Genomic DNA, 23,942 nt, shown 5'->3' on the forward strand with positions numbered 1-23,942 from the left:
CAAGCTTTTGTTCAGGCTCTGGTCAGAATCAGGCCTGTGTTTAAACCTGTTGCTCCTCCTTGGAGTCTTAACTTAGTTCTTAGAGTTTTGCAGCAGGCTCCGTTTGAGCCAATGCATGTTGTTGATACAAAGTTGTTATCTTGGAAGGTTTTGTTTCGCCTTGCTATTTCTTCTGCTCGCAGAGTTTCTGAACTTTCAGCTCTGCAGTGTGATTCCCTGTACCTTATCTTTTATGCAGATAAGGCGGTCCTTCGTACTAAATTGGGTTTTCTCCCTAAAGTGGTGTCAGATAGAAACATTAATCAGGAAATTGTAGTACCTTCTTTTTGTCCTAATCCTTCTCAAAAGGAACGTCTTTAGCATAACTTCGATGTTATGCATGCTCTAAAGTTTTACCTTCAAGCTACTAAAGATTTTAGGCAATCTTCTGCCCTTTTTGTTGTTTTCTCTGGAAAGTGTAAAGGTCAGAAGGCAACTTCTACTACTCTTTCCTTCTGGTTAAGAAGTATGATTCATTTGGCTTATGAGACTGCTGGAGAGCAGGTTCCTGGGAGAATTACGTCCCATTCCACTAGGGCTCTCTCCTCTTGGGCTTTCAAAAATTAAGCTTCTGTGGAACAGATTTGCAAGGCGGCAACATGGTCCTCTTTGCACACTTTTTCCAAATTCTACAAATTTGATACTTTTGCCTCGGCCGAGACTTCTTTTGAGAGAAAGGTTTTCCAAGCGGTTGTGACTTCTGTTTAGGTCCTCCTGCCTTTTTCTCCCTCCCTGTTCATTCTGTGTCCTCTAGCTTGGGTATTGATTCCCACTAGTAATTAGAATGACGTTGTGGACTCTCCATGTCTTAGGAATGAAAAAAAATTTTATGCTTACACAATACATTTCTTTCAATACGGACATGGAGACCCCGCCCTCTTTTTAATTATAATTCGGCAGTTTTTTTTAGTAAACCTCAGGCACCTTTTCACCCTTGTGTTTCTTCTTCATTTTCCTTTGGCTGAATGACTGGGGATTATGGGTAAGGGAAGTTACACTTAACAGCTTTGCTGGGGTGCTCTTTGCCTCTTCCTGCTGGCCAGGAGTTGACTATCCCACTAGTAATTGGAATGACGTTGTGGACTCTCCATGTGTGGAAATACATTTTTTTTTAATCAGGTAAGCATAAATTTTGTTTTTAGACAACTTTCCAATTTACTTCTATTATCTAATTTGCGCAGTTCTCATGGTATCCTTTATTGAAAAGCATACCAAGGTAGGTTCAGGTGCTGGGAGATAGCTGCTTATTGGTGACTACACATGTATATGCCTCTTTTTATTGGCTTACCAATGTGTTCATCTAGCTCCCAATAGTGCATTGCTGCTCCATCAATAAAGGATACAAAGAAATTAAGCAAAATTCATAATAGGCGTAAATTGAAAAGTTGTTTAAAAATGTATGCTCTATCTAATTCAGAGAAGAAAAAATGTGCTTGTCATGTCGCTTTAAGTATATATTGTTTTTTTTCTTCATTGTCACCAGCGACACAAAAAAGACAAACTCTCCTTATTACACAATGCTCAGGAACTATAAAATAACTAATAACAAAGCACAATATTGTTACAGCTGACAACTAGACACTAAAGCTAAACACTAAAGCTTTTGTTTCATATAGGTAGAATTTAAAACATTTGTGTGTAAGGGCATCAATTTCTCTCTGTCTGCCTGGGCGCAGTATTCTATAAGACATGGTTGGATGCAGCTGTGAATTAACATTGTTATATTTGTGCACATATTAAATATGTATTTGTATTCCTGCCTATGGGGTTTCTAAATAAGGTGTTCACAAGAAGAAAAAAAACACAACATTTCCTATAAGTCCGGTGGGGTAATGCTGATTTCTGTTTTAGACAGAATTATCTTGAATTCATATCACTAATGCAAAATGTTGATACTGTTCTCTTCTACAAGCATAAAATATTCCCAGCCGATGGGTAAAAGTCACAAAGACAAAAGGCACATTATTTAAATCTTGGAAAGCTTTCTAGGAATAAAAATTTTAAATGTATGCCTTCTTAGGACACACACAACCTTTTGTTAAAAATATAGCAGAATATTGAAATCAAGATAAAAAAAATAATATATAAGTACTACATAAAAGAAAAAAAACAAAAACACACCACTTTAGCGTCCCTTTAAAATGGTTTACAGCTACATTTTCTCTAGCTGCTATTTAAAAGGAAAGACGACAGTTAAAATAAAGCATAGAACGTATTCTATAAAAAAAAAAAAAAAAAAAAAAAACAATAGTTCAAATATCAGTGTTTGTTTTTATTTTTATGTTTTGCTCATATCTTGTATGTTATAGTACAATCTGGTTCCTCATTTGTATTTATTTAAAACACACACAAACACCTGATATTCAAATGGAAAAAAAAAATATATCTGGCAGTTCCGTGACCTTTCTAAAATCCCATAACACCTGCATGACTATTAACATCCCTACATAAGCCATCAGTGACTACCTCTTCTATATATAGTTACCAAAACATGAGAATATTAAACACATTAACTAATCCTGACAACACCAAAACATTGCAACTGATCAGGGATAATAACAGAAAGATGAATATACACAGGCTTATATCCCTGACTCATAAGCTTACCAGGGACTTGTCCAAATTGCTAATCATGTTGTAACTGAAGTTAAGAGTGTGTAACTCCAACCATGGGAGGGCAGAGCTCAGATCTCCTCCGCACAGAGAAATCACTTCCTGCAGAAATAGATCAGGAATTTAAAATTACAAATACGTAATGATTGAATTTACACATGCGTAATGATTGAATTTCGCATTACACATAATGATTGAATTTCGCATTGCACATAGGTAATGATTGAATTTCGCATAACACATACGCGATTAAATTTTGCATTACACATATGTACTAAGTATTGATTTGTAAACGTACATCAGTGGCATTAAGGTACATAACATTAGTATGCATGGGTTTTATATGCAGAGATGTATTACATGTTGTGCAAAATAGTTCAAAAGTTCATTAACATCTGATATCAAACACGCCTTAACACAGTCTGTTTTATTGTTGTAATAAAAAGACACTCAGTGGATTATATTCATTTTGCAAGTAAACTTTTTTTACACAATCTATTTCTTTTTAGGTTTAGTTTGATTTAGCATACATTTTTACTAAAGGAACTGTTTCATATCTCTTTAAATGATTAAAGGGACAGTTCTAGGCCAAAATAAACTTTCATGATTCAGATAGAGCATGTCATTTTAAACAAATTTCCAATTGACTTTTATCACCAATTTTGCTTTGTTCTCTTGGTATTCTTAGTTGAAAGCTTAACCTAGGAGGTTCATATGCTAATTTCTTAGACCTTGAAGGCCACCTCTTTTCAGAATGCATTTTAACAGTTTTTCACCACTAGAGGGTGTTAGTTCACGTGTTTCATATAGATAACACTGTGCTCGTGCACGTGAAGTTATCTGGGAGCAGGCACTGATTGGCTAAACTGCAAGTCTCTCAAAAGAACTGAAATAAAGGGGCAGTTTGCAGAGGCTTAGATACCAGATAATCACAGAGGTTAAAAGTATATTAATATAACTGTGTTGGTTATGCAAAACTGGGGAATGGGTAATAAAGGGATTATCTATCTTTTAAAACAATAAAAATTCTGGTGTAGACTGTCCCTTTAAGTCAATGAAATGTATAAGTGAGATTTACTTGTATATGCAGTACAGACAGTTGTAATTACCCTGTGCCAGAACGTTTTCTTACACAAACACCTCAAAGCTATAAATGTATTGCAAAATATTCATGTGCAAAGCTTAGTTACACATTTGTTTTTAACCTGTGTCATATTATCAGTACTTTCAGTAGAAATGCATGGAGAATATCAGAATATTGTAATCTACAAGTCAATACTTGGTTAAAGGTATATACATAAGGTTAAAGGGATACTAAAGTCAAAAACAAAATTTATGCTTACCTGATAAATTATGTTCTTTCCTGGCACGGATCCATTCCAATTACTAGTGGGAATTCAACTCTTGGCCACCAGGAGGAGGCAAAGAACACCCCAGCAGAGCTGTTAAGTACCACTCCCACTTCCCATAAACCCCAAGTCATTCAGCCGAATGAATAAGGAAAGAGAAGATGATACAAGGGTATAGAGGTGCCGGAGGTTTGAAAATAGACAAAAAGCCGTCTTAAAAGTAAATTAAGGGCGGGTCGTGGACTCTCCATGCCAAGAAAGAAAATAATTTATCAGGTAAGCATAAATTTTGTTTTCTTTCCAATGGCATTCTAATTACTAGTGGGAACCAATACCCAAGCTAGAGGACACAGAATGGAAGAGAGAACAAGACAGGCAGACCTAAACAGAAGGCACCACCGCTTGAAGAACTTTCCTTCCAAAATAAGCCTCAGCTTAGGCAAAAGTAATGAATTTGGAAAATGTGGAAAAAGTATGCAACGTGGACCAGGTAGCAGCCTTGCAAATTTGTTCCACTGAAGCCTCATTTTTGAAGGCCCAGGAAGAAGAGACAGCCCTAGTGGAATGAGCGGCAATTCTCTCAGGAGGCTGTTGTCCAGCTGTCTCATAGGCCAACCGAAAAACACTTCTCACCCAGAAAGAAAGAGTAGAAGCAGTGGCCTTCTGGCCCTTACGCTTGCCAGAGAAAACAATGAACAGAGCAATAGATTGCCGAAAATCCCTAGTTACTTGCAGAAAGAATTTCAGAGCATGCACAACATCCAGTTTATGCAACAGACGTTCCTTCTGAGAAGGATTAGGACAGAACGAAGAAACACCAATTTCCTGAATGATATTGCGGTCCGACACTACCTTAGGAAGAAATCCTAACTTAGTACGAAGGACTGCCTTATCCGTATGAAAAATAAGGTAAGGGGAATCACACTGCAGAGCTGAAAGCTTAGAAACTCTGAGAGCAGAAGAAATAGCGAGGAGAAACAAAACCTTCCAAGATAATAATTTGATATCAACAGAGTGCATAGACTCAAATGGAAACCTGCTGCAGAACTGTCAGGATTTTTACCTGTTTTGTTTGCCATGTGCTGCTGGCAGCCGTTTTACTCACCTCTATTGCAGACTATGGTGCATTGTGGGGGATGCTGCTCATTTCCTGCACTTCCTTTTTTGGCCAGACTGGTGTGCATCATCCATGTGAGACAGGATGCAGTCTCAGAATTGTGATGTCATCACTTATTATTTAAAGGGCCTCTGCTCAGTATGCTTTGCCTTTGCGTTGTCTCAGACCTGTTTGTGAGAGCTCCTGTATATTACCTGGCTATCTGACGTCCCTCCTGGTTCCTGATCCCTGGCTTGTACCCGACTCTGCTGTTTTCCTTTTTCCTGATTCCGGCTTGTCTGACTACTTGCTTTGACTCCTGACTCGGCTCGTCTGACTATTCGCTTTGGCTCCTGACTCGGCTCGTCTGACTATTCGCTTTGGCTCCTGACTCGGCTCGTCTGACTATTCGCTTTGGCTCCTGACTCGGCTCGTCTGACTATTCGCTTTGGCTCCTGACTCGGCTCGTCTGACTATTCGCTTTGGCTCCTGACTCGGCTCGTCTGACTATTCGCTTTGGCTCCTGACTCGGCTCGTCTGACTATTCGCTTTGGCTCCTGACTCGGCTCGTCTGACTATTCGCTTTGGCTCCTGACTCGGCTCGTCTGACTACCAGCTCTGGTTTTTGATTCCTGGCTTGTTATTTGACTTATGGACTTTTTATTATTTTTTGCTTTTAATAAAAGGTGTGATTATTTTTGCACTTCTCGTCTCAGTCTGATTCCTGGCACCCTGACAAGAACCAAGATTAAGACTCCATGGTGGAGCAACATGTTTGAACACAGGCCTGATTCTGACCAGGGCCTGAACAAAGGATTGAGCATCTGGAAAATCTGCCAGACGTTTATGCAAAAGAATCAACAAGGCAGATATCTGACCCTTCAGGGAACCGACTGACAAGCCTTTTTCCAGGCCCTCCTGAAGAAAGGACAGGATGCAGGGAACCCTTCCCCAATTCCAAGAAAAGCCCCTAGATTTGCACCAATAAAAAGGTATTTACACCACACCTTATGGTAAATCTTGCGAGTTACCGGCTTACGAGCCTGAAGCATGGTATCAATAACATTTTCTGAAAACCCACGTCTAGCCAAGACAAGGTGTTCTATCTCCAAGCAGTCAGCTTCAGAGAATCTAGGTTTGGATGTAGGAATGGACCCTGAAGTAGAAGGTCCTTCCTCAGAGGTATTTTCCAAGGGGGAAAGGACGACATCTTTACAAGGTTCGTAAACCAAAGTCTGTGGGGCCAAGCTGGAGCAATGAGAATCACAGAAGCCTGCTCCTGCTTGATCCGGGCTATCACCCGAGGAAGGAGGGCAATCGGAGGAAACAGATAAATTAGACTGAAGTCCCAAGGAACCGCCAAAGTGTCGGCCAGAACTGCTTGCAGGTCCCTTGCTCTTGATCCGTATTGTGGAAGCTTGGCATTTACAAGAGATGCCATCAGATAAAATTCCGGGAAACCCCCCACCTGCGAGGTATCATTGAGAATACTTCCGGATGGAGGGCCCACTCCCCTGGATGAAAAGTCTGCCTGCTCAGATAATCCGCTTCCCAGTTGTCCTCCCCTGGGATGTGGATGGCAGATAAGTGCAAATTGTGAGCCTCCGCCCACTGAAGAATGCAAGCCACTTCCTTCATGGCTAAGGAACTTCAAGTACCTCCCCGGTGGTTAATATACGCCACCAAAGTTATGTTGTCCAATTGAAATCTGATCAACCGGACCAAACTCAATTGAGGCCAAGCCATCAGAGTGTTGTAGATGGCTCTCAACTCTAGGAAGTTTATAGGGATGACAGACTCCTCCAGAGACCATAGTCCCTGAGCCTTTAAAAATCCTCAAACTGCTCCCCAGCCTGTAAGGCTGGCATCCGTGGTCACAATCTCCCAAGATGGTCACAGGAACCATGTGCCCTGGGACAGATGTTCCTGAGAGATCCACCAGGATAGAGTCTCTCGTCTGGGTGTCGAGAACTATCCTCTGAGAAAGGTCAGAGTGGTCTCCGTTCCATTGTCTGAGCGTGCATAACTGTAGAGGTCTCAGATGGAAACAAGCAAAAGGAATAATGTCCATGGAAGCCACCATTAGATCAATTACTTCCATACACAGAGCCACTGATGGACGAACAGAGGACTGAAGTGAAAGACAAGTAGACAGAAATTTGGATCTTCTGACCTCCATCGAGAAAATCTTCATGGAGATCAAGTTTATGACCTCCAAAATCCCAAGCCGCTACAGATGCGGAAGTGGCTGCCGAGTCCGGGGGAGAACAGAGCATACCAAATGTTTAGGCTGCAGGGGTGCAAGCTGCCAGTTAGGCGGCCGGTGTGACCGCAAATGCCAACAGAAAAAAAAAAAAAAAAAAATACCTCACATGTTGAGTTGAGTGACAATGCACACTGTTTGTACACAGAGGTAGATCAGGCATTGAGTTTTGTAGATAATATCATGTTAGAGGGACTTAGGGACATGGAAGGTGAATATGGCCCTGAAAATTGTGATATTCCTGTTCCTGTAAAACAATCTTCAAAATTTTATCCAGTCCAGTTTAGGGGTCCAGCGTTGAATCTTTATCAGAAGAGGGTAGAGAGGGAAATTTTGGCCTTAGAGGACACTATGAAACAACAAAAGAAGATGGTTAGAACCAATTTAACTAGGAAAGAAAAAGCTGCCTTGGCCTTATTGGAGAATAATACAAATTTGGTTATCCGGAATTCGGATAAAGGTGGCAATGTAGTCATTCTTAACAAGAGTGACTATTTGCAAGAAAGTAGCAGACAATTGAATGACCACTCCACCTATAGAAAATTGGATTCTAATCCTACATTTGTATTTAAAACCAAGTTGGTTAGATTGTTAGAACAGATTGTTTCTGTTGGACTCCTCACCAGGGAACAGCTGGAGGCTTTGATCCCTGAGAATCCACGGATTCCGATTTTCCATTACTTACCCAAAACGCACAAAAGTCTGACCCAACCCCCGGGGCGACCTATTGTCTCGGGGATTGGGTCATTGCTTGAACCCACCTCAGAGTGGATTGATTCTATTTTGCAGCCCCTGGTGAGGGGTCTCAAGAGTTACTTGAGAGATTCGACACATCTTTTACAGATGCTTAAGAATCTTAAGTGGGAAAAGGAGTATAAGTGGGTAGTGGTGGACGCCACTGCACTTTACTCAAGCATACCCCACCATACAGGGATACGAGCAATCAGGTACTTTTTTGACAAGCACACCAGATTTACGGAGGATGTAAGACTTATACTATGTGAAGTAATTGAGTTTCTATTGAAACATAATTTTTTTATGTTCAATGGAGAATTCCACATACAGGTTTGCGGAACTGCCATGGGGGCTAAATTTGCCCCCTCATTCGCGAACCTGTATGTGGGATTATGGGAGGATCTTTACTTATACACTGAGAGTAATCCATTTAAAGAAAACATAGTTTTCTACATGCGTTTCATTGACAATTTGATTTTCATAGTCAAGGAACCTTTTGTGTATGAGGATTTCCTAGGTTACCTGTGTTTAAATGAGTTTAACTTAAAATTTGTGGGAGATTTGTACGAGAATGTGGTGAATTTTTTGGATCTTACTCTATATGGTGACTTTGAAACAGGTTTAGTGATCAGTGATACTTATCGTAAGTTAACAGCTGGGAATACCATTCTACATGCTGAATCATGTCATCCACCACACTTGGTACGGTCAATTCCCAGGGGTCAACTTATGAGACTTCGAAGAAACACAAACTCAGATAGTCATTTTGATGCACAAGCTAAAACCCTCATTGAGCGCCTTAAAGCAAGGGGTTATGCCGAAAACCTCTTGAATGAGGTTCTCAATGAGGTGAGACAAAAATCACAGCAAGAACTAATGAGAGGGACGAGGAAACAAAACATCATAAAACCTGATACTGTAGTATTCTCAACCGAGTACTCTAAAGAATACTATCAGGTTTGTTCCATACTAAAGAGAAATCTTCATTTGTTAGAAAATGATGATGTTTTAAGACCCATAATTGGTTCATTAAAATTTGTACCGAGAAGAGCGCCTACATTAGCATCTAAATTGTCCCCAAGTTTAATCCGTTCCAATAACCCAGATAGGAGCAATTGGATCAGGAGAAGAGGAACTTATAAATGTGGCCATGGTTCATGCATAACTTGTGGTTTTGTACATGTGGGTGATGGTTTCAGGAGCAGCAAGACAGGAGAAGAATTCAAACACAAATTCTACGCTAACTGTAGAACAACTTTTGTGGTCTATCTCCTAGAGTGCAAACTTTGCAACCTGCAATACACAGGTCAAACAAGTAGGGAACTTAGGTCAAGAATTAGAGAACATGTTAGGGACACTAAAGAATATGTTAAAGAATCAGCGATAGCCAGACATTTCAATTTGGTACATATGACTAACATTTTTGATATGAAGGTTCAGGTTATAGACCGTGTTATGTTTCCACCCAGAGGGGGTGATAGGGGTAGTTTGTTGCTTAAGCAAGAATTGTATTGGATATACAAATTAAGAACTATAACCCCCCTGGGTCTAAACAGAGAATGGGACATGAGTTATTTTGTTGAGAAATGAAATGTGAATTTGGTTAGTTGAATTTATTTCTTTATTCCCACATTATGATGCCAAACACTATGTCTATCCCCTTTATGGGTTATTATAATTGTCTATCCCCTATATGGGCATTTAGGTTTATCTATTTGACATGTTATTTCACTTATCCCCTAGAAGGGGTTTTCTTGTATTTATCCCCTTTATGGGCATTTTCTAGTTTTTTGGTTTTAGCTTTAAACTTTGTTTCTGTCTTGGTTGGTTAGTATGGGTACCTCTTATTGGAATTTTTTGTCCTTTAAGTGGTATTCATATTGACAATGTTATTCAATTTTTGCTATTCATCCTTTTGTCCCAATATAGGTATTATAAATAGCTTCAATATGAAGCATATCTCTAATTCAGTCTAAGTAAATATAGATGAAGTACTTTTCTTTTTTTCATTTCCACACCCATAGTGTTTGCAATTAGGTATGTTGTCATTGTTTTATCATTGTTTTTGTTTTTAATGCACAATTTCTTTCAGGTGTTCTGTGCCTTTAAATAGGCTATGAACACTAATGCAAACTCACCCTATGATTAAGTGCTCAATGGAGCACGAAACTAGTCAGGGAGTTTGTGTGCCCTGTACTGCCTAAGCATTTTTAATGGTTCAATAAAGGTTATTTGTTTTTACCTTGTTTTGCCAGCCCTCACATTTGTTCACTCTTTTGATCAAGTTTATGACCGTCTCCCAAAAAACATACCCTGGTATTTGGTACCAGGGAAGTCTTCTCCAGATTTACCATCCACCCGTGGGAACAAAGAGTGGACAACAGAGAATCCACATGAAATCTTGCTAAATTAAAAGATGGTGTCTGAACTAAGATATTGTCCTGGTACGGAAAATGGGTCGAAAAGTTCCCTCTTTCTTGGGAACCACAAATAGGTTAAAATAAAATCCTTGACCCTGTTCCGCCAGAAGAACTGGATCACTCCTAGAGAAGCGAGATCCTTTACACAGGTTAAGAAAGAGTCTCTCTAACTTGTTTATGATAATCTTGATAGGAGAAATCTGCCTCTGGGAGGACAAGATTTGAATCCTATTCTGTATCCCTGGAAGACTACTTCCACTGCCCAAGTATCTGGGATATCACAAATCCAAGCCTGTTGAAAGAAGAAAATCCTGCCCCCTACGTGAACCGAGACTGGATTGGGGCGGACCCTTCATACTGATTTAGACTCAGCGGAAGGCTTCTTAGATTGCTTTCCCTTGTTCCAAGGCTGGTTAGCTCTCCATGAGGTCTTGGCTTGCTAAGGTTTAGAGGATGAGGAGGATTTCTGTCCTTTGAAGTTGTGAAAGAAACGAAAATTAGAATTTGGGTGACCCTTGGGTCTATCCTTCTTGCCCTGTTGCAAGAAGGTTCCCTTTCAGCCAGTAACCATGGAGAAGATTTCTGCCAGACCAGGAGCAAATAAAGTCTTGCCCTTAAAAGGCAAAGACAGGAGTTAAGACTTAGAAGTCACACCAGCAGACCAAGCCTTTAGCCACAGGGCTCTGCGAGAAAGTACGGCAAAGCTAGGTATCTTTGCCCCAAACAAACTACTTGCATGCTGGCATCACAAATAAATGTATTAGCCAGCTTCAAAGCCTTGATCCTATCCTGAATCTCCTCTAAAGTAGTCTCCTCCAAAATCAACTCAGACAAGGAGTCAAATCAATAAGAGGCCGCACGCACAAACGTTGCAAAACTAGCAACCGGTTGCCATTGTAAACCCTGGTGAAGGAACATTGGGTCCTTAAAGGAGGAACTATCCTCAAGAGGAATAGTGGTTCTCTTGGCTAAAGTGGATATGGCGCCCAATACTTTAGGAACAGTGCGCAAAAGATCCAGCACAGAGTCAGCAACAGGAAACATCTTCTGAAAAAAAACCAGAGACAGGGAAAAAGGAACCCCCGGCTTATACCATTCCTGCACTAGAATGTCAGACATTCAATCTGGAATTGGAAATACTTCCACAGATGTAGGTTATTAACACTTTTAATTTGCATACAAAGAGAGAAGCTCTCTACCAGGAACAAACAACAGCTCATTAGCTAGTTCTATGGGGATTTACCACCTGGAAGCAGCCTCTTTTAGACCAGTGTGCTTTTCACAAAGGAAAACTTTCCTTAAGTATATCAGTCTGATCCCGCCAAGTAAGGTTAGTCCAGCCCCGAAATACCAGGCAATTCTCCTCTGAACAAGGAACATGACAACCCCAGACGATCGTTTTGGCCTCCTATGGGCCTTGTCAGTGAGGTGCAGCCACATTCCTCTAAGCACACTGGGCAAGGAGTCCACGTCTGGTTTCCCCCATCACCCATAGGGAGACTTCCCCAGGGTCATATTAATTTGCATACAAAGAGAGAAGCGCTCTACCAGGCTACCAGGAACGAACAACAGCTCATTAGCTAGTTCTATGGCGATTTACCACCCGGAAGCAGCCTCTTTTAGACAAGTGTGCTTTTCACAAAGGAAAACTTTCCTTAAGTATATCTGTCTGATCCCGCCAAGTAAGGTCAGTCCAGCTCCTTTTAGGAGTCTCAGCGACTGTAGTTTCGGAGTCCTCCAGGGTAGCTAGAACCTCTTTCAAAAGTAAACAGAGGTGTTCAAGCTGAAATCTAAAATTAACCTCCTCTGAGTCCGCTGTACTGGCAACTGCAGATTCAGAATCCGAGATCTCAGCCTTAGAAGCCATTGAGGAATCCTCTGATAACAGAGACAGACTGACTAACGCAGCATTGGCGGAGTCAGAACTCTTAGGTATAAATATGTGTTTGGATTTCCTCTCTCTCTCTCTCTTACCTGCAATAGGTAAGGCACTCAAAGCTGCAGAGACTGCAGAATTCAGTTGTGCAGCAAAATCACCCGGCAAGTTTACGCCCCCAAGAGCTGATTAAAAGGAACCACAGGGCACTGCTTGTGAAACTGCTAAAGCTTGGGACGTTCAAGGGAAAATCTGAGGCATGGTCCAGACAACATTATCCTGAGAGACAGATGGCTCTGAGATTGTGTCTTTATCTCTAGACAATAAAGTCTTGTTTAAACATGTGGAGCAAAACTGCATAGGAGGAATAATCTAAGCCTCCAAGCAATATAAACATTTATCAAATAAGCATATAGCATTTTTTTTATTAAAATATACTCTGTTTTAAATTGGTTCCCCTTTTAAAAACAGTCACAGGAGAAAATCTTAAAATCAATCTTAAAAAAAAAGGCACTGCTATACCTCAGCCCTGTGTACTGCTGCCCTTAAAGTATCACAAAGAATGAATGGGGGTTAATGGGAAGTGGTACTTAACAGCTCTGCTGGGGTGTTCTTTGCCTCCTCCTGGTGGTCAGGAGTTGAATTCCCACAAGTAATTAGAATGGATTTGTGGACTCTCCATGCCATTGCAAAGAAATAAAAATTTTATGATCCAGATAGAGCATACAATTTAAAAAAATTACATCCATTATCAAAATAAACACACTCATTTTATATGTACAATTTTAGGCACAAGCTCCTGCTGAGCCTGTGCAAGTGTTTGCTATATATATATATATATATATATATATATATATATATATATATGTGTATGTATGTGTATATATACATATATATATATATATACACATACACACACACACATATATATATACACATACACACACATATATATACAGTATACATATACACACACACACACATATATATATATATATATATATATATATATATATATATATATATATATATATATATATACACATACACATACACACACATATATATACAGTATACATATACACACACACACACACATTTTGTGATTGGCTGATGGCTCTTACACGATACAGGGAACATACACGCCCATGGAATGCCTATGTTTAGCCAGGAGTTTATATGTGTTTTTTGTACATCTAGTGTACATAAATTACGATTTACGCTGTGCATCACATTTTCATATAACTGCATGTAATAGACTCTGCTATAAACAAGAATATGCACAGATACTGATCTAAAAATGCTGGACTACCCATCGAAAGAGGTTTGAGAAAGCAGGAAGATTACTTGATATTTAAATATAAAAAATGCTGCTAATAACCTAAAAAATGTACATAATAATATATGTACAAGCCTCAAGAGATGCAGAATATTTGTAATGTGTCCTGCTAACAAAGCTCATGAATGACTCCCATCACCCATAATATAGCTGTTACCCTTCCGCTCACCTCTAAGCTGGTTATGCATTTGGAGCAAGTTAAAATTTCTAGCTGTGAATAAACTGACCGCAATCCACGGAGGCAGTGTGGAGGGAGAGAGCGCAACTGCAAGGAAGAAAACAAAGAGAAAAAAAAAAACAAAGAAGGGATTGACAAGTGAGCACATATATTAATTGCAAAGAGCACAAAGAAAATTCATGTACTTTTCTCTAAAAGATCAATAAATCAAGTATCAAAATTAATCTTACCTCAAGACGTCGTAATGACTTAAATGGGAAAATATTTACATCAAACTGGCGAGGACATTCAGGTGGGTGAATTAGCTGGAGAGAGACAAAAAAAAAATATCTTAAAGGGGCAGTAAACCTAGCAAATATTGTTATATAATTCTGCACATAGTGCAGAATTAATTAACATTAGCTTAGCGCCAGCTTTGTAAAGCAAAGGGTTAGATAGATATTTTACAACCAAAACAGAATGTCGCTCCTGGCTCTACTGAGAGGGTCTGTTTTCTTCTCCTAAGCGCATCGCGGGCACGCTGTCTAGTCACAGAGGCGCTTGATCACGCTATTAAACTCAATGTAGCTCACTCCCGCTCAAGTCTGGTAACATTGAGTTTAATATCCCAATCGGGCCGGATGTGATTAGACTGTGTGCGGCGATGCGCTTAGGAGAAGAAAACAGACCGCTCAGTAGAGCCAGGAGCAGCGTTCTGTATTCGTTGTAAAATATCTATCTAACCCTTTGCTTTACAAAGCTGGCGCTAAGCTAATGTTATACAATTCTATAACATTATTTTCAAGGTTTACTGCCCCTTTAACTAAAAAATATAAGAAGCATGAAGGGCAACCTTGTGTAATTAAACCCCATAATATGTAATTTACCCTTGTACGTCGCTGGTCGTTAAGTATTTGTCTACTTATAATAGCGTGGGTCTCGCGGCCAGCGGCAAGACTGTGCTATTATGACCTCCCTCCATCCTGTAGGTTATCATAAAATCAAGCCCCATTAAAAGACCAGTGACGTACAGGGTAAGTGGCTGGTCATTAAGGGGTTAAAACTTCTGTACCTTGCCTATAAAAAAATAATATTCAGCGATAAACTACTATAACCAAAGGTCCTTTCTACAAGAACAGTCTGACAATATCTATGTTAAAGGGACACAAAACTAATTTTTGTTTTCTTTTGTGATTCATTTATTGATGCATCACAAATATTTAAAGCTGTTAACAAACCTTTATCTAAAGATTCCAAGAACTAAATCTTAAAATATTTACAAAGATGGTATTTAACGCCTGCCAGGAGTTAAAAAAAAAAAAAAAAAAAAGTATAAACTATCAACGGAACAGTGCTGCAGATGTAATGGACCAATAGGACTTGACCCATATATAGTGCCCAAAAATTCTACTAATTTGGTCCAAAGTCTCAAAAGAAATGACCAAACTAATGGGATGTCCTATCCCCTTAGATCCTTGTCTGCGGCTGTTTAATAAAATACAGAAAAAATCACCACAGCTCAGAAAAAGCTATTTAATATAGTAAGTAATAGTTTAAAAATTCTTACAGCAAGAAACTGGAAAAATACCTCTATTCCACCATTGGCACAGTGGATGCAGGAAAGTAATCATTTGTTACAATTAGAAGAGTATTATTTTATGAAGTCTAGATGTACCAATACGTATATACAGAAGTGGGAAGAGTGTGTTGTGAAGAAACAAAGAAAAAAAAAAAAAAAAAGTGTATGCGTTATTTTGAAATTGTAACATATGCTTTAATTTGTCTATTGAAACGTCATATTGGATATTGGTTTCTATTAAAAAAAAAAAAATAATAATAATATTAAGGAGAAGAGAACTATCCATGTCGCATAACTTTAGTTTAATTATAAATGTACCTTAAGTGTAGGTGTTTTTTGCAACATATCGAGAAGGAACTGTGCTCGTAGAATTGAAACATTATCTGCAGGGTAAGCTGGCAGCGCCTGGAACCCAATTCCTGGCCCACGAGGAAACAGTTGTTCAAACAGGCGTGTGACAACCTGCAGGCATGGGGTGAATAGTGACAGGACACGGGTACCGTCCAGCACTGCATCTCCTGAAAAATAAAACAGCAATCAGCATAGACAGTAGGAGATAGCTATATACATGCAATTCTATAATAAATAAAAGGTGATGTTGGCAACCAGATGTAGACCTGTGTGCAAGACTGATATGTAATTTGTCAGCACCAAACTGTCCTCTCTTGGGGTGGTGACAGAATAGCTGTAATGCTTGTTCCCCGGTTGTGAGCTTATTCCTTGTGTTATGTAACTCATAATACTAACTTTTTTTTTATTTATTTTTTTTAAACACAACACAGGAGCTTTGTCAGTTTCATGTTAGAAAAATGTTTTTTTATTTCTTATGTTAGGAAGCAGTGCCTACAAGAATGCTTTATTAAAGTGACATCAAACACTAAATAAATGCTAGATAGAACGATGCATTCAAATAAAAGATTAGTCTGAGAATAACATATATATGTATTTTTTTTAAAGTTTAATTAGGTGATTAAATATTGACAAAATAAGTGTAAAGTTTTAGGGTCTATAAAACAATGGAAGCTGCCATGTTGTCACTTAGGTTACCTTCTCTGTTGTGGCCAATTAGGGACAGTTATAAATAGGTCACTAGAGTGTGCCGCCAATGACTGTGTGGAATATACAGGTAGCCCTCAGTTTACGCCGGGGTTAGGTTCCAGAAGGAATGGTTGTAAATCGAAACCGTTGTAAATTGAAACCCAGTTTATAATGTAAGTCAATGGTAAGTGAGGGAGTTAGGTTCCAGGCCCCTCTCAAAATTGTCATAAGTAACACCTAATACATTATTTTTAAAGCTTTGAAATGAATACTTTAGACACATAATATATAATTAAACTAAGTTAAATGAACAAAAACATTTGCTAAAACAGCATTATAAACTTAATAAAAAAAAAATCACACAACACAGACTTTACTTGCATTTTTTTGCAAACAGTTCTTTCTATGCATTCCAATCTGGACGGATTTATAGACAGGAAGATCTTGTTCCTTTGAAAGCTGCTCGATAGCTCAGGTCTAGCTAGCTACACTGATTAATTTCAGCCTGCTTGTGTGCTTGGCTTGCATATCTTTGCTGCAAAACAAGCAGATAGCTCCACCTACTGGCTATTTTAATTAATGCACTGCTTCTCAATGCTTTGCAACAACAGTCACATGACTGAAAAAAAGGTTGTTATTCTGAAACGGTGCAAATTGAACCGTTGTAAACCGAGGGCCACCTGTAATAGTATTCTGCACTTCCATTTTTAACAGGAACTGAAAAGCTCAGAATTTCAAAATGGAATTACAAGAAAAGGGGACAAAATATATAATGAAAGTATATTGCAGTGCTTTTTTATCATTTATCATTTTATATTATAATTTCAGTCTTTAATGTCCCTTAAATATATATCACAAACACAGTTATTGGGTGAGAAAGATGAGCAGGTCTTTAAACTTCTTCCTGTTACACAATTGCATGAAATCTATACATCCAAATATTTATTTTCAGAGCATGCATAAAAGTTAAGTTGGGTACATACCATGGTCCCGTAAAAGCTGAGATAATGCCTGAACCAGTGAGTCTGGAGCTTCAGTCGGCATTTACCTACAACCAGTTAACAAACAACAGTTATGAAACAGCAAACAGATGATTTGTTTAAATTCCATCAATATTAAAGTTAAACATTGACAGACTTAGCCTTTTGCTCTTAGAAACAAGACCTGAGACCAAGACGCTTTAATCTAATCTTTACCATAACACCGTTTTATGACAATACATGTCTAGAATCAAATAGCTTTCAATTCAAAGTTGAAAAAGAAGCAGGGCAATGTTGTTTCCTAAATAGTCAAAAACAGACCACTTCACAAATTGTCAAGCATTTTAATTTCAGGTTCAATAAGTAGGACAGACAATAACTAGCTTGGCAGAGCAGAGAGAATAGAATTGCAGTAATAAAACAAGAAGAAAAGCAGGGGAAGAGAAGCTCAACTGATCAGATGTCCAGAAGAAGATACTGGACATACAGCAAGAGGCACAAACAAAGAATACAATGGTCTGGTGCAGAGAGGTAGATTTGGGTACTGAAGCCCCAGAGAATTATGCGTAGACTGGAGGGCAATGCTGCTTCTCACAAGTTAAAAACAGCAGCCTACTTCACATATTACCGTTAAACATTTTAATTTCGGGTTTAATAAATTTGTTCAAAATACCAGACCCATATCTAGCTCTTAATACTTTAGATATATCTACTCCACTGTACCATTGTATGGTTGTTAAAACATGTAGCTGGCTCCTAAGTTTGATTTAAATTTCTTGACCCCATGTGATGTTTGGGGTCTCTTTCCTGTCCAATTGCTATATACTATGGACAATGGAGAATATTTATCATTGTTATTATCCTATATTTGAGTCTAAAAATGCGCACACAAATAAATGCCCCTATTTATAAATTAAAAATGCACCTAAAATATGTGCATTAAAGTTCTCCAGAACTACTGTGGAGAACAGCTGTAGAAATCTATTCTCTACCAGTTGTAGAAGCAATGTTAGAAAAAATAAAAAAGGCTCAACAGGCACAATATATATATATATATATATATATATATATATATATATATATATATATAAATAAATAAATAAAACAATGTGCAATAATAATGTATATTGGAGCACAAAAAATATATATATATATATCTATTGGGGCACAAAAATAAAATATAAAAAATCCTGTAAAATAATGAGAACAGATCTATTTTCTTCCATGGCAGTTTTTTTAAAAGGGATGTTAACGCTACTAGTGGGGCAGTATAAATATTGCTATTGGTTCATATACCACTTACATGAAGAATAGTTGCTTATTTACATTGATAAATAAGGCGCAGATACTATTCTGACTGGAGAAATTTATCTTGATATCTCCTTAGCTCGCCCATGGAGAAGCGCAAAAATAAAAAACAATTTTTGATAAATTTGAGCGCCAGATGCACTTCTCTAAAGACGAACTGAGGAGAACCCATAGGAGCATTAACTTGAGAATTCTGCTTGTGCTTGATAAACCTTGCTCTATAAAAAAAATATTGTATATATACACCAACTTGACAAATTGGTTCAAAAACAAACAACAAAAAAACAGACAAAACAAAGTTAAAAGGCAAACATTTTTGGGCAGCCACATATGTGTAATTCATTTATATACACAGAAAGATATCATGCACAGAACAATGTTTTAACTCCTTGGTTACCTAGAAAACATAAACATGAGTAATCATGGTTTTAACTGCTACAGTGACCAACACTAGTCACTTAATAGGGGTCAAATAATTTCTGAACAACATTCTTAAATCAGTTTTTACACACTTTGAATGCCCATAACGTCACAGCGGCAGCTGTAACCCTTACTTGGCTGGAATGTAATTGGGTATGCAAGAGTTTAAAAGGAAACAACATGTTCACAATGACTTCTTATACAGGTTGAACAGAAATAAATAGATTAAAAATCTACCTTCATTACAGAGCATACTCAACAAGGCTCAGGAGCAGCAATGTGAGCTAGCTGGCGATTTGTGACTACACACTCAAATCGCCAACTATATATATCTTGTCATTGGCTCACCAGATGTGTTCAGCTAGCTCCCAGTGGTGCACTGATGCTTCTGAGCCTACTCTACCAACAAAGGATAACAGGAGAGCAAAGCAAATTTGATACTAGAGCATGCAAATCTACACAACTTTCCTACTTCTATCCGAATTATGGAAATTTAATTTTGACTTTAGTATCCCTTTAAACATGAGCCTTTGTGTACACAGACAGATAACATAAGGTCTGCTCTTCTTGCAGATGCAGACCATTTTAATGGGAATAAACATAATTTATGTAAGAATTTACCTGATAAATTCATTTCTTTCATATTGGCAAGAGTCCATGAGCTAGTGACGTATGGGATATACAATCCTACCAGGAGGGGCAAAGTTTACCAAACCTCAAAATGCCTATAAAAAAGTAAATTTATGCTTACCTGATAAATGAATTTCTTCTATGGTACGATGAGTCCACGGATTCATCTTTTACTTGTGGGATATTATCCTCCTGCTAACAGGAAGTGGCAAAGAGCACCACAGCAGAGCTGTCTATATAGCTCCTCCCTTAGCTCCACCCCCCAGTCATTCGACCGAAGGTACAGGAAGAAAAAGGAGAAACTAAAAAGTGCAGAGGTGACTGAAGTTTAAAATAAAAAAATATAATCGGTCTTAAAATGACAGGGCGGGCCGTGGACTCGTCGTACCATAAAAGAAATTAATTTATCAGGTAAGCATAAATTTACTTTTCTTCTATAAGGTACCTCGAGTCCACAGATTCATCCTTTACTTGTGGGATACAATACCAAAGCTACAGGACACGGATGAACAGGAGGGACAAGACAGATGGTTAAACAGAAGGCACCACTGCTTGAAGAACTTTTCTCCCAAAAATAGCCTCCGAAGAAGCAAAGGTATAAAATTTGTAAAATTTGGAAAAGGTATGAAGCGAAGACCAAGTCGCAGCCTTACAAATCTGTTCAACAGAAGCATAATTTTTAAAAGCCCATGCGGAAGCCACCACTCTAGTAGAGTGAGCTGTAATCCTTTCAGGAGGCTGCTGTCCAGCAGTCTCGTATGCCAAACGGATGATGCTTTTCAGCCAAAAAGAAAGAGAGGTAGCCGTAGCTTTATGACCTCTACATTTTCCAGAATAGACAACAAACAAAGAAGATGTTTGACGGAAATCCTTGGTTGCTTGCAAGTAAAACTTCAAAGCACGAACCACGTCCAAGTTGTGCAACAGACGCTCCTTCTTAGAGGAAGGATTAGGACACAGAGAAGGAACAACAATTTCCTGATTGATATTCCTATTAGTAACAACCTTAGGAAGGAATCCAGGTTTGGTACGCAAAACCACCTTATCAGCATGGAAAACAAGATAAGGCGAGTCGCATTGCAATGCAGATAGTTCAGAAACTGAAGAGATAGCCACTAAAAACAGAACTTTCCAAGATAGAAGCTTAATATCTATGGAATGAATATGTTCAAACGGAACCCCTTGACCCCTTGAAGAACTTTAAGAACTAAATTCAAACTCCATGGCGGAGCAACAGGTTTAAACACAGGCTTGATTCTAACTAAAGCCTGACAGAACGACTGAACGTCTGGAACATCTGCCAGACGCTTGTGCAGTAGAATTGATAAAGCAGAAATCTGTCCCTTTAAGGAACTAGCTGATAGCCCCTTCTCCAATCCTTCTTGGAGAAAGGACAAAATCCTAGGAATCCTGATCTTACTCCATGAGTAGCCTTTGGATTCGCACCAATAAAGATATCTACGCCATATCTTATGATAAATTTTCCTAGTGACAGGCTTTCGAGCCTGACTCAAGGTATCTATGACCGACTCAGAGAAACGCTGCTTGGATAAAATCAAGCGTTCAATCTCCAAGCAGTCAGCCACAGAGAAACTAGATTTGGATGCTGGAATGGACCTTGAATCAGAAGGTCCTGCCTCAATGGCAGAGTCCATGGTGGAAGAGATGACATGTCCACCAGGTCTGCATACCAAGTCCTGCGTGGCCACGCAGGTGCCATCAAAATCACTGAAGCTCTCTCCTGTTTGATTCTGGCAATCAAACGAGGAAGGACAGGAAATGGTGGAAACACATAAGCCAGGTTGAACGACCAGGGTACTGCTAGAGCATCTATCAGTACTGCCTGAGGATCCCTTGACCTGGACCCGTAACAAGGAAGTTTGGCGTTCTGATGAGACACCATCAGATCCAATTCTGGTGTGCCCCATTGCTGAATCAATTGTGCAAACACCTCCGGATGGAGTTCCCACTCCCCCGGATGAAAAGTCTTCCCAGTTTTCCACTCCTGGGATATAGATTGCTGATAGATGGCAAGAGTGAGTCTCTGCCCATCGAATTATTTTGGTAACCTTTATCATCGCTAGAGAACTCTTTGTTCCCCCCTGATGTTTGATATATGCTACAGCCGTGATATTGTCCGACTGGAATCTTATGAATCTGGCCGAAGCCAGCTGAGGCCACGCCTAAAGCGTGTTGAATATCGCTCTCAGTTCTAGAATATTTATCGGGAGGAGAGCCTCCTCCTGAGTCCACAAACCCTGTGCTTTAAGGGAATTCCAAACTGCACCCCAGCCCAATAGGCTGGCGTCCGTCGTCACTATGACCCACGCTGGCCTGCGGAAACATATTCCCTGGGACAGATTATCCTGAGACAACCACCAAAGAAGAGAGTCTCTGGTCTCTTGATCCAGATTTATCTGAGGAGATAAATCTGCATAATCCCCATTCCACTGTTTGAGCATGCATAGTTGCAGTGGTCTGAGATGCAAGCGAGCAAACGGAACTATGTCCATTGCCACTACCATTAGTCCGATTACCTCCATACACTGAGCCACTGACGGCCGAGGAATGGAATGAAGAGCTCTGCAGGTGGTTAAAATCTTTGATTTCCTGACCTCCGTCAGAAAAATTTTCATGTCCGCCGAATCTATCAGAGTTCCCAGGAATGGAACTCTTGTGAGAGGGATAAGTGAACTATTTTTTAAATTCACCTTACACCCGTGAGATCTTAGGAAAGCCAACACGATGTCCGTGTGAGACTTGGCTAGTTGGTAAGTCGACGCCTGAATTAAGATATCGTCCAGATAAGGCGCCACTGCTATGCCCCGCGGCCTTAGAACCGCCAGAAGGGACCCTAGCACCTTTGTGAAAATTCTGGGAGCTGTGGCCAACCCGAAGGGAAGAGCCACAAACTGGTAATGCTTGTCCAGAAAGGCGAACCTGAGGAACTGGTGATGATCTTTGTGGATAGGAATGTGTAGATACGCATCCTTTAAGTCCACAGTGGTCATATATTGACCCTCCTGGATCATTGGTAAAATAGTCCGAATGGTCTCCATCTTGAAAGATGGTAATCTGAGGATCTTGAGATCTAAAATTGGTCTGAAGGTTCCCTCTTGTTTGGGAACCACAAACAGATTGGAGAAAAACCCTTGCCCCTGTTCTTCTTTCGGAACTGGGCGGATCACTCCCATGGTATATAGGTCCTCTACACAGCGTAAAAACGCCTCCCTTTTTGTCTGGTTTGCAGACAATTGAGAAAGATGGAATCTCCCCTTGAAGGAGAATCTTTGAAATCTAGAAGATACCCCTGGGTTACGATTTCTAAAGCCCAGGAATCCTGAACGTCTCTTGCCCAAGCCTGAGCAAAGAGAGAAAGGCTGCCCCCTACTAGATCCGGTCCCGGATCGGGGGCTACCCCTTCATGCTGTCTTGGTGGCAGCAGCAGACTTCTTGGCCTGTTTACCTTTGTTCCAAGTCTGGTTAGGTCTCCAGACTGACTTGGATTGTGCAAAATTCCCCTCTGGTTTTGCAGCAGGGGAAAAGGTAGAGGGGTCACCTTTGAAGTTTCGAAAGGAACGAAAATGATTTTGTTTGGTCCTCATCTTATTTGTCTTATCCTGAGGAAGGGCATGGCCTTTCCCTCCAGTGATGTCTGAAATGATCTCTTTCAGTTCAGGCCCGAATAGGGTCTTACCTTTGAAAGGGATGGCTAAAAGCTTAGATTTTGATGACACATCAGCAGACCAGGACTTAAGCCATAACGCTCTACGCGCTAAAATGGCAAAACCTGAATTCTTTGTCGCCAAATTAACCAGTTGAAAAGCGGCATCTGCAATGAAAGAATTAGCTAGCTTGAGAGCCTATCCAGAATATCATCTAATGGGGTCTCAACCTGAAGAGCCTCCTCCAGAGCCTCAAACCAAAAAGCAGCTGCAGTAGTTACAGGAACAATGCACGCTATAGGTTGGAGAAGAAAACCCTGATTAACAAATATTTTCTTAAGGAGACCCTCTAATTTTTTTTCCATAGGATCTCTGAAAGCACAACTGTCCTCAATAGGTATAGTTGTACGCTTAGCCAGGGTAGAAAAAGCTCCC

At 39.6% G+C, this 23,942-nt stretch overlaps 1 protein-coding gene across 3 annotated transcripts in view; it reads right to left on the bottom strand.

Moving 5' to 3' along the window:
- Positions 1-23,942, bottom strand: part of STK11IP (serine/threonine kinase 11 interacting protein) — a 338,389-nt gene that overhangs the window by 267,124 nt on the left and 47,323 nt on the right. For all 3 annotated transcript variants that reach the window (XM_053698220.1, XM_053698219.1, XM_053698221.1), the window contains exons 2-6: positions 17,488-17,552; positions 15,785-15,984; positions 14,139-14,213; positions 13,900-13,995; positions 2,647-2,754 (exon numbers count right to left, since the gene is read on the bottom strand). In XM_053698220.1, coding sequence (XP_053554195.1) covers positions 2,647-2,754; positions 13,900-13,995; positions 14,139-14,213; positions 15,785-15,984; positions 17,488-17,548 — 540 coding nt within the window. In that variant the 5' untranslated portion in view covers positions 17,549-17,552. The remainder of the gene's footprint in view (positions 1-2,646; positions 2,755-13,899; positions 13,996-14,138; positions 14,214-15,784; positions 15,985-17,487; positions 17,553-23,942) is intronic.

This window comes from Bombina bombina, chromosome 1, assembly GCF_027579735.1.
Source record: "Bombina bombina isolate aBomBom1 chromosome 1, aBomBom1.pri, whole genome shotgun sequence".
Taxonomy (NCBI): Eukaryota; Metazoa; Chordata; class Amphibia; order Anura; family Bombinatoridae; genus Bombina; species Bombina bombina.